Source organism: Bufo gargarizans, chromosome 3 (assembly GCF_014858855.1).
Source record: "Bufo gargarizans isolate SCDJY-AF-19 chromosome 3, ASM1485885v1, whole genome shotgun sequence".
Lineage (NCBI taxonomy): Eukaryota > Metazoa > Chordata > Amphibia > Anura > Bufonidae > Bufo > Bufo gargarizans.
In genome coordinates, this window is record NC_058082.1 from 110,930,614 (window position 1) to 110,946,317 (window position 15,704).

At 48.1% G+C, this 15,704-nt stretch overlaps 1 protein-coding gene across 3 annotated transcripts in view; it reads right to left on the reverse strand.

The window, feature by feature from the left end:
* The window catches only part of ARHGEF25 (Rho guanine nucleotide exchange factor 25), a 314,827-nt gene that overhangs the window by 169,759 nt on the left and 129,364 nt on the right, over nt 1-15,704 (reverse strand). Inside the window, exon 1 of one of the 3 annotated variants that reach the window (XM_044286784.1) lies at nt 6,369-6,648. The exons of the other annotated variants lie outside the window; for them this stretch is intronic. Coding sequence (XP_044142719.1) covers nt 6,369-6,462 — 94 coding nt within the window. The 5' untranslated portion in view covers nt 6,463-6,648. Of the gene's footprint in view, nt 1-6,368; nt 6,649-15,704 lie in introns of those variants that run through there. 3 annotated transcript variants of the gene reach the window in all.

Consider the following 15,704-nt stretch of genomic DNA (forward strand, 5'->3'; position numbering starts at 1 on the left):
TCCAAGTGTGGGACCCCCGCCGATCTGATACTGATGACCAATCCTGAGGATAGGTCATCAATAGTAAAAGCTCGGACAATCCGTAGTGCGGATGTGAAGGTGAAATACATGCAATTTAGGCTACATTCCGTGTCCGTTCCGATTTTTTGCGGAAAGGATGCGGACCCATTCATTTCAGTGTGCTGTCCGCATGAGTATGTCCATTCCGTAGCCCCGCAAAATGTCCTATTCTTGTCCGTTTTAGGCATTGTTACAATGGATCCGCAAAACAAACGGATGGCATACGAATAGCATCAGTTTTTGGGGGGGATCTGCAATTTGCGGACCACAAAACACATACGGTTGTGTGTATGTAGTCTTTATGCTGCAAAAATCACATGTAACAAACGCAGGTTTAGTTGCTTTTTGTGCTGCAAAATCCACTGGTGATTCTTGTGCTGTATTTCCAGTCACACGTGGATGTACCCTAGCACATTATTGGGGTGCTTCCACACGTTCAGCTGCTTTAAAGGGCATCTGTCAGAATATTTGTACCTGTATGATGTTTTAATTAGGGGTGCACCGAAATTCCGGCGGCCGAAAATGGGCCTAATCCATTTCGGCCGATATTGGTACATATCGGCAGAAAATAGCGGGGAGGGACTGGGAGGAGGAGCTGGGGGCCGGTGCGTTCACTGTGCTCCGGCCCCCAGCTCCAGTAGTTATAAAATGTGTACAATTAATAAGGATTCTATTCATGAGGCCCCCTCTGCAGTAGAACATTCAATATAGCCATCCTACTCACAGGGCTGTTATCTTAATGCAGGGCGGCCAGGCAGACGAGCGGCAGCGTCACGACTGACGTCATGTGCCCGGCCTACTTTCTGAATGAAGGAGGCGGCGCAGGCATGTGACGTCAGTCGTGACGCTGCCGCTCATCTGCCCGGCCGGCCAGCATTAAGATAACAGCCCTGTGAGTAGGATGTGGCTATATTGAATGTTCTACTGCAGAGGGGGCCTCATGAATAGCATCCTTATTAATTGTACACATTTTATAACTAGTCTGTACTGGAGCGGCAATAGGGGGGGGGGGGGGGGTGTCTGTGGATGGCACTGTTATGGGGTGGGTGGGGGTCTGTGGATGGCACTGTTATGAGGTGGGGGGGTCTGTGGATGGCACTGTTATGGGGTGGGTGGGGGTCTGTGGATGGCACTGTTATGAGGTGGGGGGGTCTGTGGATGGCACTGTTATGAGGTGGGGGGTCTGTGGATGGCACTGTTATGGGGTGGGGGGGTCTGTGGATGGCACTGTTATGGGGTGGGGGGTCTGTGGATGGCACTGTTATGGGGTGGGTGGGGGTCTGTGGATGGCACTGTTATGGGGTGGGGGGGTCTGTGGATGGCACTGTTATGGGGTGGGTGGGGGTCTGTGGATGGCACTGTTATGAGGTGGGGGGGTCTGTGGATGGCACTGTTATAAATATCATTTAAACAAAAAAAGTATTTTAAAAGTATTTGGGCAAAAAGGCAGTTTCGGTTTCGGTTTTCGGTCAAGGGCATCCTGAATTTTCGGTTTCGGTTTCGGACCAGAATTTTCATTTCAGTGCACCCCTAGTTTTAATATATCTAAATAAGCCTCTAGGAGCAATGGGGGTGTTGCCGTTACACCTAGAGGCTCTGCTCTCTGTGCAACTGCTGCTCCCTCTGCACTTTGATTGACAGGGCCAGGCAGTGAAAATGTCATCACACCTGGTCCTGTTAATCAAAGTGCAGAGGGCACAGCAGTTGCAGAGAAATCAAAGCTTGTTGGTGCAACGGCGACGCCTCCGTTGCTCCTAGAGGCTCATTTGCATATACTAAAACATTTTTCTCAGCAATGCGGGCGCATAGGAACATGGGACCAACACAGATGCCTTCAGCTGCCAAGTGTACAAAACTTCTGACACATAGGGCTAATTCACACGACCGCATGGTTGCCGCCATAGTGGACCGCAATACACGGGCTGTGTGAATCTTGGATTGTGGTGCAGACCCACTGACTTGAATGGGTCCACGATCAATAAACTACGGCAAAAGATAGGACATGTTCAAAGTTTTGTGGTGTGGAAGCATGACCCGAACTGTTGCCAAGTGTTTCAGTGGGCTTCCGATCCGTGCCTCTGTTCCGCAAAAGATCGGACATGTCCTATCTGAGGCCGTATCTTGCGGATCGTGGACCCATTCAAGTCAATGGGTCCGCATCCGCAGCACACGGCCTGTGCCTGCGTTCTGCAGACCCGCAGTTTGCAGTCCGCAATATGGGCACGGAGCCCTTACGTTCATGTGAATGAACGTCAGTAGTAGGGTTTATTAAGGGTCGGAGCATCCCATGCACATTTCAGGAGCTGTAGAGCAGATCATGAGCTCCATCGTGTCGGTTCTGCATGGACAGATTGCATCTTACTAACAATTTCCGGTTCCAATCTCACATGAAAACCCTAACGACACAATGTTTCCTACACCAGCAGTCCACACTGCCATGAAGATTAACCTCACTTTCATGGAGTCTTGGAAAGCAAATAAAACTTACAGATTTTTTTGTGGCAGACAAATGTTCTTTAAGGACAGCGGTACTGATCCGCAAGACACGCTCTGAAGGATGTCTGAAGAACATTCACTGGTGGCTTTTATTAATCTCCTGACAACGCAAATTCCTTAGAATGGGAATCACTGCACACAACCATCAAGTCGGCTATATTCCCATAGCAGAGAAAAAAATGTCCCATTTTTCTAAGGGGCCAGGTCAGCGCCTAACATGATATTACCCACAGAGTGACGTTCCGTTATATCTGATCACCACTTGCACTGAGTATTTCTCAGAACCTGTTACGTAGGCAGCTATCTTGGCAGGCGGTATACTGGCAACTGGGAGACGGGACTTTTACGGGGGACATTTCTCAGCATGAAGGACTGAACGGTGTAAGCCATAAACATGCATAGACATGTCCGGTTATATCATCTTATATCATACACGCTGTGATGTGACTACCACGTGGACATCATGTCAGGTCCTATAGCATAAACATACTGTCCAACCAGGGGGTTCACCGGGCTTTGACTAAATTCTAGCTTTCAGATGGTTTCACCACTACTTTGCATTTCGTTGTACCACCGATTTCACAGTCTGGACTCTTCTGACTGGCTGTGGGCTTTACCGCTGATGTTTCAACCGAATGTGCTCCTGTGTTTTTCCTGTTCAGCCGCCTAATGTACAGGCAGCTGAACAGGAAGTTATAAGAGGAGAGCACATCCAGTTGAGGGTCGAGCGAGCAAAGCCTAGATTACGGAATTGGCGGTGCAACAGAATGATAAGTAATGGTGAAAGGACCTTCCTTCCATAAGTTGTATAAAAGCTAGAAACCCTGGATAATCCCTTTAATCATACCATAAATGCCACGTCTTACAGGATGCCACAGACCATGGACCAAATACAATACCCATCCTTCCGCCATAACCTGATTATACTCATCAACATGATCATGGTACCATACAGAAAACAAGATAACCATGATGGTCATACCCGCTGGTCTGCTAAAGTAAAATAAAAATGATCAACATGGCCAACGCATTAAAGGGAATGTGTTACAGGCACACGGCGTGGGAACAAGGGTGGACATGCACATGTAACACTGTGATCTGGAGTCGGGGAAGCAGTACTATTCATGTAGTGCTGCACTTAATAGGGTTTGGGGGAGGTGACTGTGTAGATGGAGGGGAGGTCTATGGTGTAACTTATCAGCGTACCAAGGCACGACTACATTCACCCCCATGACCATTATACCCTAAAGTGCTATGATACTAACCATGCTCATGGTGCCCATCTGAGTGCCACAAAACCACAGTCATTGATAAGCTTGACCGTCATAACATGCTTGCTACATATCACATGACCAAGTACGCCATGCCTGTTCCTGTGCCATAGTATAACCACGCTGGCCACCATAGTCATGACACCTTTTACTGCCATGATAGCAGATAATCGCGTTCATCATGGCCGTCTGCGTCTCATAGCGTCACCATTTTCATCACCATGACCATGCCAGACATGATACCACACAACAATGCTCCATTCTACCCTGACCATCTCTGATACCATGCTCATCATGCCCACCTATGTGCCATCACATAACCATACACAGGCATAGACCATGCACTAATATGATACCAGATAATCATGCCCATTATGCCCCCTGTGTGCCTTGGCAGTGCCATACACAGAACAAGTAAGTATCATATGCAGCAGTGCAGACCAGTATACAGTATATATATACACTTGTAGGTACGGGATGAGTAGAGAAAGGAGCCGGCTCACCCGACCGCGCTTTACACAACCAGCTCCACAGCGCGCAGCCTTCCAGGGACTACTTTTACTGCGTCCATCTCTTCACAAAACTTATCCTCATTCTCTGGACAGGAAATAAGCAGTGTTGGGGGAAGCCCTGTTAAGAGTCCAGTGGGCGGTCCTAGCAGTGACAGACGGTAAATACAGAGGCCGCTGTCACTTCCTAAGTAGGACCGCCCACTGGACTCCTAAACCCACAATGAGCAGGAATTAAAATGAATAATATCCACCTTTTGCTCTAACTACACAGCATTTTTACCACAGAAAAACCGAGCTACAAACCTCAAGAAGAAAAAACTGTGACGAGATAAAGCCCTCTACTGAGAAGATGGAGGATGCTCCATAGGGACCCTATAGAGAGGGGACAGAGGGAACAGCAGACACTATAGTGTGTAGATGGAGGGGCGGTATACAGCAGACACTATAGTGTGTAGATGGAGGGGCGGTATACAGCAGACACTATAGTGTGTAGATGGAGGGGCGGTATACAGCAGACACTATAGTGTGTAGATGGAGGGGCGGTATACAGCAGACACTATAGTGTGTAGATGGAGGGGCGGTATACGGCAGACACTATAGTGTGTAGATGTAGGGTTGTATACGGCAGACACTATAGTGTGTAGATGGAGGGGCGGTATACAGCAGACACTATAGTGTGTAGATGGAGGGGCGGTATACAGCAGACACTATAGTGTGTAGATGGAGGGGCGGTATACAGCAGACACTATAGTGTGTAGATGGAGGGGCAGTATACGGCAGACACTATAGTGTGTAGATGGAGGGGCGGTATACAGCAGACACTATAGTGTGTAGATGGAGGGGCGGTATACAGCAGACACTATAGTGTGTAGATGGAGGGGCGGTATACGGCAGACACTATAGTGTGTAGATGTAGGGTTGTATACGGCAGACACTATAGTGTGTAGATGGAGGGGCGGTATACAGCAGACACTATAGTGTGTAGATGGAGGGGCGGTATACAGCAGACACTATAGTGTGTAGATGGAGGGGCGGTATACAGCAGACACTATAGTGTGTAGATGGAGGGGCAGTATACGGCAGACACTATAGTGTGTAGATGGAGGGGCGGTATACAGCAGACACTATAGTGTTTAGATGGAGGGGCGGTATACAGCAGACACTATAGTGTGTAGATGGAGGGGCGGTATACAGCAGACACTATAGTGTGTAGATGGAGGGGCGGTATACAGCAGACACTATAGTGTGTAGATGGAGGGGCAGTATACGGCAGACACTATAGTGTGTAGATGGAGGGGCGGTATACAGCAGACACTATAGTGTTTAGATGGAGGGGCGGTATACAGCAGACACTATAGTGTGTAGATGGAGGGGCGGTATACAGCAGACACTATAGTGTGTAGATGGAGGGGCGGTATACAGCAGACACTATAGTGTATAGATGGAGGGGCAGTATACGGCAGACACTATAGTGTGTAGATGGAGGGATAGTATACAGCAGACACTATAGTGTGTAGATGGAGGGGCGGTATACAGCAGACACTATAGTGTGTAGATGGAGGGGCGGTATACGGCAGACACTATAGTGTGTAGATGTAGGGTTGTCTACGGCAGACACTATAGTGTGTAGATGGAGGGGCGGTATACAGCAGACACTATAGTGTGTAGATGGAGGGGCAGTATATACAGCAGACAGTATGGTTAGGAGAATGAGGGAGTAGTTCACACAGAGGGAGTAGTACACAGCAGACACCATAAACCAGTGTAGGGAGCAGCATCAACATGACCATTGTACCATGCACATGTGACAGCAGATAACCATGCCCATCATGCCCCCCATGTGCCATCACCACCACTATTCACAGGCATCCCCTCCTGGCAGTGCCACACACTGACCACGTATGATATGCAGCCCGGAGACGCCACAGGCAGCGGTGCCCAGCAGTCTATGCCCCCACACACACCTGCCTGTGGCAGCACAGTACGATGTCCCCTGTACAGAAGTGCACAGATCAGCGCCCACACTAACCTCTCACCCGGGTGTAGCAGCAGCTGCACTGAGACAGGACTTTTCGGAAGAGGTTCTGGCAAGCACAGCCGTGGCGTGGTTTGCCCCCTCTCATTGCTCCCCAGGCATGGCGAGCCCGGTCCACAGCATGCCAATGATGATGAGGCAGCAGCCCCGCACTGCCCTCGGCACAGAGCAGGGAGGAGAGGGAGGGACGAAGATGGCCGGGAGGAGCCGGGCTCACACTGTTATTATTGTACGGAGATGGAGAGAGGAGCCAGCTGCTGCCACAAGCTCGCCCGACCGCGCTCTACACAGCGAGCTCCACCGCGCGCAGCCTGCTGCTGATAACACGGCTCTTCCAGGGATCGCTCGTCACTCCCCCAGTGTCTGCTGTATACTGCCATCTCCTCACTGTACTGTCTGCTGTATACTGCCATCTCCTCACTGTACTGTCTGCTGTATACTGCCATCTCCTCACTGTACTGTATACTGTCATCTCCTCACTGTACTGTCTGCTGTATACTGCCATCTCCTCACTGTACTGTCTGCTGTATACTGCCATCTCCACACTGTAGTGTCTGCTGTATACTGCCATCTCCTCACTGTAGTGTCTGCTGTATACTGCCATCTCCTCACTGTACTGTCTGCTGTATACTGCCCTCTCCTCACTGTACTGTCTGCTGTATACTGCCATCTCCTCACTGTACTGTCTGCTGTATACTGCCATCTCCACACTGTAGTGTCTGCTGTATACTGCCATCTCCTCACTGTAGTGTCTGCTGTATACTGCCATCTCCTCACTGTACTGTATACTGCCATCTCCTCACTGTACTGTCTGCTGTATACTGCCCTCTCCTCACTGTACTGTCTGCTGTATACTGCCCTCTCCTCACTGTACTGTCTGCTGTATACTGCCCTCTCCTCACTGTACTGTCTGCTGTATACTGCCATCTCCTCACTGTACTGTCTGCTGTATACTGCCATCTCCTCACTGTACTGTCTGCTGTATACTGTCATCTCCTCACTGTACTGTCTGCTGTATACTGCCCTCTCCTCACTGTACTGTCTGCTGAATACTGCCATCTCCTCACTGTACTGTCTGCTGTATACTGCCATCTCCTCACTGTACTGTCTGCTGTATACTGCCATCTCCTCACTGTACTGTCTGCTGTATACTGCCATCTCCTCACTGTACTGTCTGCTGTATACTGCCATCTCCACACTGTTGTCTGCTGTATACTGCCTCTCCTCACTGTACTCTCTGCTGTATACTGCCATCTCCTCACTGTACTGTCTGCTGTATACTGCCCTCTCCTCACTGTACTGTCTGCTGTATACTGCCCTCTCCTCACTGTACTGTCTGCTGTATACTGCCCTCTCCTCACTGTACTGTCTGCTGTATACTGCCATCTCCTCACTGTACTGTCTGCTGTATACTGCCATCTCCTCACTGTACTGTCTGCTGTATACTGCCCTCTCCTCACTGTACTGTCTGCTGTATACTGCCATCTCCTCACTGTACCGTCTGCTGTATACTGCCCTCTCCTCACTGTACTGTCTGCTGTATACTGCCATCTCCTCACTGTACTGTCTGCTGTATACTGCCATCTCCTCACTGTACTGTCTGCTGTATACTGTCATCTCCTCACTGTACTGTCTGCTGTATACTGCCCTCTCCTCACTGTACTGTCTGCTGTATACTGCCCTCTCCTCACTGTACTGTCTGCTGTATACTGCCATCTCCTCACTGTACTGTCTGCTGTATACTGCCATCTCCTCACTGTACTGTCTGCTGTATACTGCCATCTCCTCACTGTACTGTCTGCTGTATACTGCCATCTCCTCACTGTACTGTCTGCTGTATACTGCCCTCTCCTCACTGTACTGTCTGCTGTATACTGCCATCTCCACTGTACTGTCTGCTGTATACTGCCATCTCCTCACTGTACTGTCTGCTGTATACTGCCATCTCCACACTGTTGTCTGCTGTATGCTGCCATCTCCTCACTGTTGTGTCTGCTGTATACTGCCATCTCCTCGCTGTACTGTCTGCTGTATACTGCCATCTCCACTGTACTGTCTGCTGTATACTGCCATCTCCTCACTGTACTGTCTGCTGTATACTGCCATCTCCTCACTGTACTGTCTGCTGTATACTGCCATCTCCTCACTGTTGTCTGCTGTATACTGCCATCTCCACACTGTACTGTCTGCTGTATACTGCCATCTCCTCACTGTACTGTCTACTGTATACTGCCATCTCCTCATTGTACTCTCTGCTGTATACTGCCATCTCCTCACTGTACTGTCTGCTGTATACTGCCACCTCCTCACTGTACTGTCTGCTGTATACTGCCATCTCCTCACTGTTGTCTGCTGTATACTGCCATCTCCTCACTGTACTGTCTGCTGTATACTGCCATCTCCTCACTGTACTGTCTACTGTATACTGCCATCTCCTCACTGTACTCTCTGCTGTATACTGCCATCTCCTCACTGTACTGTCTGCTGTATACTGCCATCTCCTCACTGTTGTGTCTGCTGTATACTGCCATCTCCTCACTGTACTGTCTGCTGTATACTGGCATCTCCTCACTGTACTGTCTGCTGTATACTGCCATCTCCTCACTATACTGTCTGCTGTATACTGCCATCTCCTCACTGTACTGTCTGCTGTATACTGCCATCTCCTCACTGTACTGTCTACTGTATACTGCCATCTCCTCACTGTACTGTCTGCTGTATACCGCCATCTCCTCACTGTACTGTCTGCTGTATACTGCCATCTCCTCTCTGTACTGTCTGCTGTATACTGCCCTCTCCTCACTGTACTGTCTGCTGTATACTGCCCTCTCCTCACTGTACTGTCTGCTGTATACTGCCCTCTCCTCACTGTACTGTCTGCTGTATACTGCCATCTCCTCACTGTACTGTCTGCTGTATACTGGCATCTCCACACTGCAGTATCTGCTGTATACTGCCATCTCCACTGTACTGTCTGCTGTATACTGCCATCTCCTCACTGTTGTGTCCGCTGTATACTGCCATCTCCTCACTGTACTGTCTACTGTATACTGCCCTCTCCTCACTGTACTGTCTGCTGTATACTTCCATCTCCACTGTACTGTCTGCTGTATACTGCCATCTCCTCACTGTACTGTCTGCTGTATACTGCCATCTCCTCACTGTTGTGTCTGCTGTATACTGCCATCTCCTCACTGTACTGTCTGCTGTATACTGCCATCTCCACTGTACTGTCTGCTGTATACTGCCATCTCCTCACTGTACTGTCTGCTGTATACTGCCATCTCCACACTGTTGTCTGCTGTATACTGCCATCTCCTCACTGTACTGTCTGCTGTATGCTGCCATCTCCTCACTGTACTGTCTGCTGTATACTGCCATCTCCTCACTGTACTGTCTGCTGTATACTGCCATCTCCTCACTGTTGTCTGCTGTATACTGCCATCTCCACACTGTTGTCTGCTGTATACTGCCATCTCCTCACTGTACTGTCTGCTGTATACTGCCATCTCCTCACTGTACTGTCTGCTGTATACTGCCATCTCCTCACTGTTGTGTCTGCTGTATACTGCCATCTCCTCACTGTACTGTCTGCTGTATACTGCCATCTCCACTGTACTGTCTGCTGTATACTGCCATCTCCTCACTGTACTGTCTGCTGTATACTGCCCTCTCCTCACTGTACTGTCTGCTGTATACTGCCATCTCCTCACTGTACTGTCTGCTGTATACTGCCATCTCCACTGTACTGTCTGCTGTATACTGCCATCTCCTCACTGTACTGTCTGCTGTATACTGCCCTCTCCTCACTGTACTGTCTGCTGTATACTGCCATCTCCTCACTGTACTGTCTACTGTATACTGCCATCTCCTCACTGTACTCTCTGCTGTATACTGCCATCTCCTCACTGTACTGTCTGCTGTATACTGCCACCTCCTCACTGTACTGTCTGCTGTATACTGCCATCTCCTCACTGTTGTCTGCTGTATACTGCCATCTCCTCACTGTACTGTCTGCTGTATACTGCCATCTCCTCACTGTACTGTCTACTGTATACTGCCATCTCCTCACTGTACTCTCTGCTGTATACTGCCATCTCCTCACTGTACTGTCTGCTGTATACTGCCATCTCCTCACTGTTGTGTCTGCTGTATACTGCCATCTCCTCACTGTACTGTCTGCTGTATACTGGCATCTCCTCACTGTACTGTCTGCTGTATACTGCCATCTCCTCACTATACTGTCTGCTGTATACTGCCATCTCCTCACTGTACTGTCTGCTGTATACTGCCATCTCCTCACTGTACTGTCTACTGTATACCGCCATCTCCTCACTGTACTGTCTGCTGTATACCGCCATCTCCTCACTGTACTGTCTGCTGTATACTGCCATCTCCTCACTGTACTGTCTGCTGTATACTGCCCTCTCCTCACTGTACTGTCTGCTGTATACTGCCCTCTCCTCACTGTACTGTCTGCTGTATACTGCCCTCTCCTCACTGTACTGTCTGCTGTATACTGCCATCTCCTCACTGTACTGTCTGCTGTATACTGGCATCTCCACACTGCAGTATCTGCTGTATACTGCCATCTCCACTGTACTGTCTGCTGTATACTGCCATCTCCTCACTGTTGTGTCCGCTGTATACTGCCATCTCCTCACTGTACTGTCTACTGTATACTGCCCTCTCCTCACTGTACTGTCTGCTGTATACTTCCATCTCCACTGTACTGTCTGCTGTATACTGCCATCTCCTCACTGTACTGTCTGCTGTATACTGCCATCTCCTCACTGTTGTGTCTGCTGTATACTGCCATCTCCTCACTGTACTGTCTGCTGTATACTGCCATCTCCACTGTACTGTCTGCTGTATACTGCCATCTCCTCACTGTACTGTCTGCTGTATACTGCCATCTCCACACTGTTGTCTGCTGTATACTGCCATCTCCTCACTGTACTGTCTGCTGTATGCTGCCATCTCCTCACTGTACTGTCTGCTGTATACTGCCATCTCCTCACTGTACTGTCTGCTGTATACTGCCATCTCCTCACTGTTGTCTGCTGTATACTGCCATCTCCACACTGTTGTCTGCTGTATACTGCCATCTCCTCACTGTACTGTCTGCTGTATACTGCCATCTCCTCACTGTACTGTCTGCTGTATACTGCCATCTCCTCACTGTTGTGTCTGCTGTATACTGCCATCTCCTCACTGTACTGTCTGCTGTATACTGCCATCTCCTCACTGTACTGTCTGCTGTATACTGCCATCTCCACTGTACTGTCTGCTGTATACTGCCATCTCCACACTGTTGTCTGCTGTATGCTGCCATCTCCTCACTGTTGTGTCTGCTGTATACTGCCCTCTCCTCACTGTACTGTCTGCTGTATACTGCCATCTCCACACTGTTGTCTGCTGTATACTGCCCTCTCCTCACTGTACTGTCTGCTGTATACTGCCATCTCCACACTGTTGTCTGCTGTATACTGCCATCTCCTCACTGTACTGTCTGCTGTATACTGCCATCTCCTCACTGTACTGTCTGCTGTATACTGCCATCTCCTCGCTGTACTGTCTGCTGTATACTGCCATCTCCACTGTACTGTCTGCTGTATACTGCCATCTCCTCACTGTACTGTCTGCTGTATACTGCCATCTCCTCACTGTACTGTCTGCTGTATACTGCCATCTCCTCACTGTTGTCTGCTGTATACTGCCATCTCCACACTGTTGTCTGCTGTATACTGCCATCTCCTCACTGTACTGTCTGCTGTATACTGCCATCTCCTCACTGTACTGTCTGCTGTATACTGCCATCTCCTCACTGTTGTGTCTGCTGTATACTGCCATCTCCTCACGGTGGTGTCTGCTGTATACTGCTATATCCTCACTGTGGTGTCTGCTGTATACTGCCATCTCCCCACTGTACTGTCTGCTGTATACTGCCATCTCCTCACTGTACTGTCTGCTGTATACTGCCATCTCCACACTGTTGTCTGCTGTATACTGCCATCTCCTCACTGTACTGTCTGCTGTATACTGCCATCTCCTCACTGTACTGTCTGCTGTATACTGCCATCTCCTCACTGTTGTGTCTGCTGTATACTGCCATCTCCTCACTGTACTGTCTGCTGTATACTGCCATCTCCTCACTGTTGTGTCTGCTGTATACTGCCATCTCCTCACTGTACTGTCTGCTGTATACTGCCATCTCCTCACTGTACTGTCTGCTGTATACTGCCATCTCCTCACTGTACTGTCTGCTGTATACTGCCATCTCCACACTGTTGTCTGCTGTATGCTGCCATCTCCTCACTGTTGTGTCTGCTGTATACTGCCATCTCCTCGCTGTACTGTCTGCTGTATACTGCCATCTCCACTGTACTGTCTGCTGTATACTGACATCTCCTCACTGTACTGTCTGCTGTATACTGCCATCTCCTCACTGTACTGTCTGCTGTATACTGCCATCTCCTCACTGTTGTCTGCTGTATACTGCCATCTCCACACTGTTGTCTGCTGTATACTGCCATCTCCTCACTGTACTGTCTGCTGTATACTGCCATCTCCTCACTGTACTGTCTGCTGTATACTGCCATCTCCTCACTGTTGTGTCTGCTGTATACTGCCATCTCCTCACGGTGGTGTCTGCTGTATACTGCTATATCCTCACTGTGGTGTCTGCTGTATACTGCCATCTCCTCACTGTACTGTCTGCTGTATACTGCCATCTCCTCACTGTACTGTCTGCTGTATACTGCCATCTCCTCACTGTTGTGTCTGCTGTATACTGCCCTCTCCTCACTGTACTGTCTGCTGTATACCGTCATCTCCTCACTGTACTGTCTGCTGTATACTGCCATCTCCACTGTACTGTCTGCTGTATACTGCCATCTCCTTACTGTACTGTCTGCTGTATACTGCCATCTCCACACTGTTGTCTGCTGTATACTGCCATCTCCTCACTGTACTGTCTGCTGTATACTGCCATCTCCTCACTGTACTGTCTGCTGTATACTGTCATCTCCTCACTGTAGTGTCTGCTGTATACTGCCATCTCCTCACTGTACTGTCTGCTGTATACCGTCATCTCCTCACTGTACTGTATGCTGTATACCGTCATCTCCTCACTGTACTGTCTGCTGTATACCGCCATCTCCTCACTGTACTGTCTGCTGTATACTGCCATCTCCTCACTGTTGTCTGCTGTATACTGCCATCTCCTCACTGTACTGTCTGCTGTATACTGTCATCTCCTCACTGTACTGTCTGCTGTATACTGTCATCTCCTCACTGTAGTGTCTGCTGTATACTGCCATCTCCTCACTGTACTGTCTGCTGTATACTGTCATCTCCTCACTGTACTGTCTGCTGTATACTGCCATCTCCTCACTGTTGTCTGCTGTATACTGCCCTCTCCTCACTGTTCTGTCTGCTGTATACTGCCATCTCCTCACTGTACTGTCTGCTGTATACTGCCATCTCCTCACTGTAGTGTCTGCTGTATAGTACTATATTTCTACACTATACTGTCCACAGTATATAGTAGACTCTACAGTGAGGAGATTTAGTAGTATATAGCAGACAGCATAGTGAGGGGATAGCAGTATACAGCAGACAGTATAGTGATTAGATACAGTAGTATATAGCAGACACTATAATGAGGGGATAGCAGTATACAGCAGACAGTATAGTGATTAGATACAGTAGTATATAGCAGACACTATAATGAGGGGATAGCAGTATACAGCAGACAGTATAGTGATTAGATACAGTAGTATATAGCAGACACTATAATGAGGGGATAGCAGTATACAGCAGACAGTATGATGATTAGATACAGTAGTATATAGCAGACACTATAATGAGGGGATAGCAGTATACAGCAGACAGTATAGTGATTAGATACAGTAGTATATAGCAGACAGCATAGTGAGGGGATAGCAGTATACAGCAGACAGTATAGTGATTAGATACAGTAGTATATAGCAGACACTATAGTGAGGGGATAGCAGTATACAGCAGACAGTATAGTGATTAGATACAGTAGTATATAGCAGACACTATAGTGAGGGGATAGCAGTATACAGCAGACAGTATAGTGATTAGATACAGTAGTATATAGCAGACACTATAATGAGGGGATAGCAGTATACAGCAGACAGTATAATGATTAGATACAGTAGTATATAGCAGACACTATAGTGAGGGGATAGCAGTATACAGCAGACAGTATAGTGATTAGATACAGTAGTATATAGCAGACAGCATAGTGAGGGGATAGCAGTATACAGCAGACAATATAGTGATTAGATACAGTAGTATATAGCAGACACTATAGTGAGGGGATAGCAGTATACAGCAGACAGTATAGTGATTAGATACAGTAGTATATAGCAGACACTATAGTGAGGGGATAGCAGTATACAGCAGACAGTATAGTGAGATTAGATACAGTAGTATATAGCAGACACTATAGTGAGGGGATAGCAGTATACAGCAGACAGTATAGTGATTAGATACAGTAGTATACAGCAGGCACTGTAGTGAAGAGACACAGTAATTATATATATATATACACACACACACACACACACTTTTTCTCTTGCCCGCCTCTACTGTAAATGAACATTCAATGTTTCATTTTGGCCACTAGATGCTGCCATTGCAGCAGCAGGAAGATAAAAGAGGCTGTTAGACAGGAAGTGGATCCATTGTGTTGCTGATGTGGTAAGGTTACACTGCAGGAGGCCACGTGAACCATGTGCCTAGTAGAAGGGCACATGGGCGTTGTGTCTGTGCTGGTGGTCTGTTATAGGGTGCATTCACGGGTCTGCAAAAGCAGATTCACAAAAAAATGCAAATTACTTTTTTTATTTTGCGGACGCATTGTAAAAAATGCCTATTCTTGTCTGCAAAACGGACAAGATTAGGATCTGTTTTATGCATGGCCACGGAATGGACATATGGATGCAAGAAGCACACGGTATTCTGTCCGTATTTTCTTCTTCCCAATTCAAATGAATGAGTCCACTTCCGATCCGCAAAAAATGGGAATCGGATGTGGAGCAAAAATATGGTCCAGTGAATGGGGCCTACGGGTGCTTTTACACGACTGTATGTATTTTATGGTCCACAAAACACCCATCTGTAAAAAATAAATAAATGCGGATGACGATTGTGTGACATCCGTGTTGCATCCATTTTTTTTTCTTTTGCGGACCCTTTAGAACGATGCCTATTCTTTTCTGCAAAACGGACATGAATAGGACATGTTCTACCTTTTTCTTGTGGGACTGCGGATTGGACATATGGACACCTTGTGCT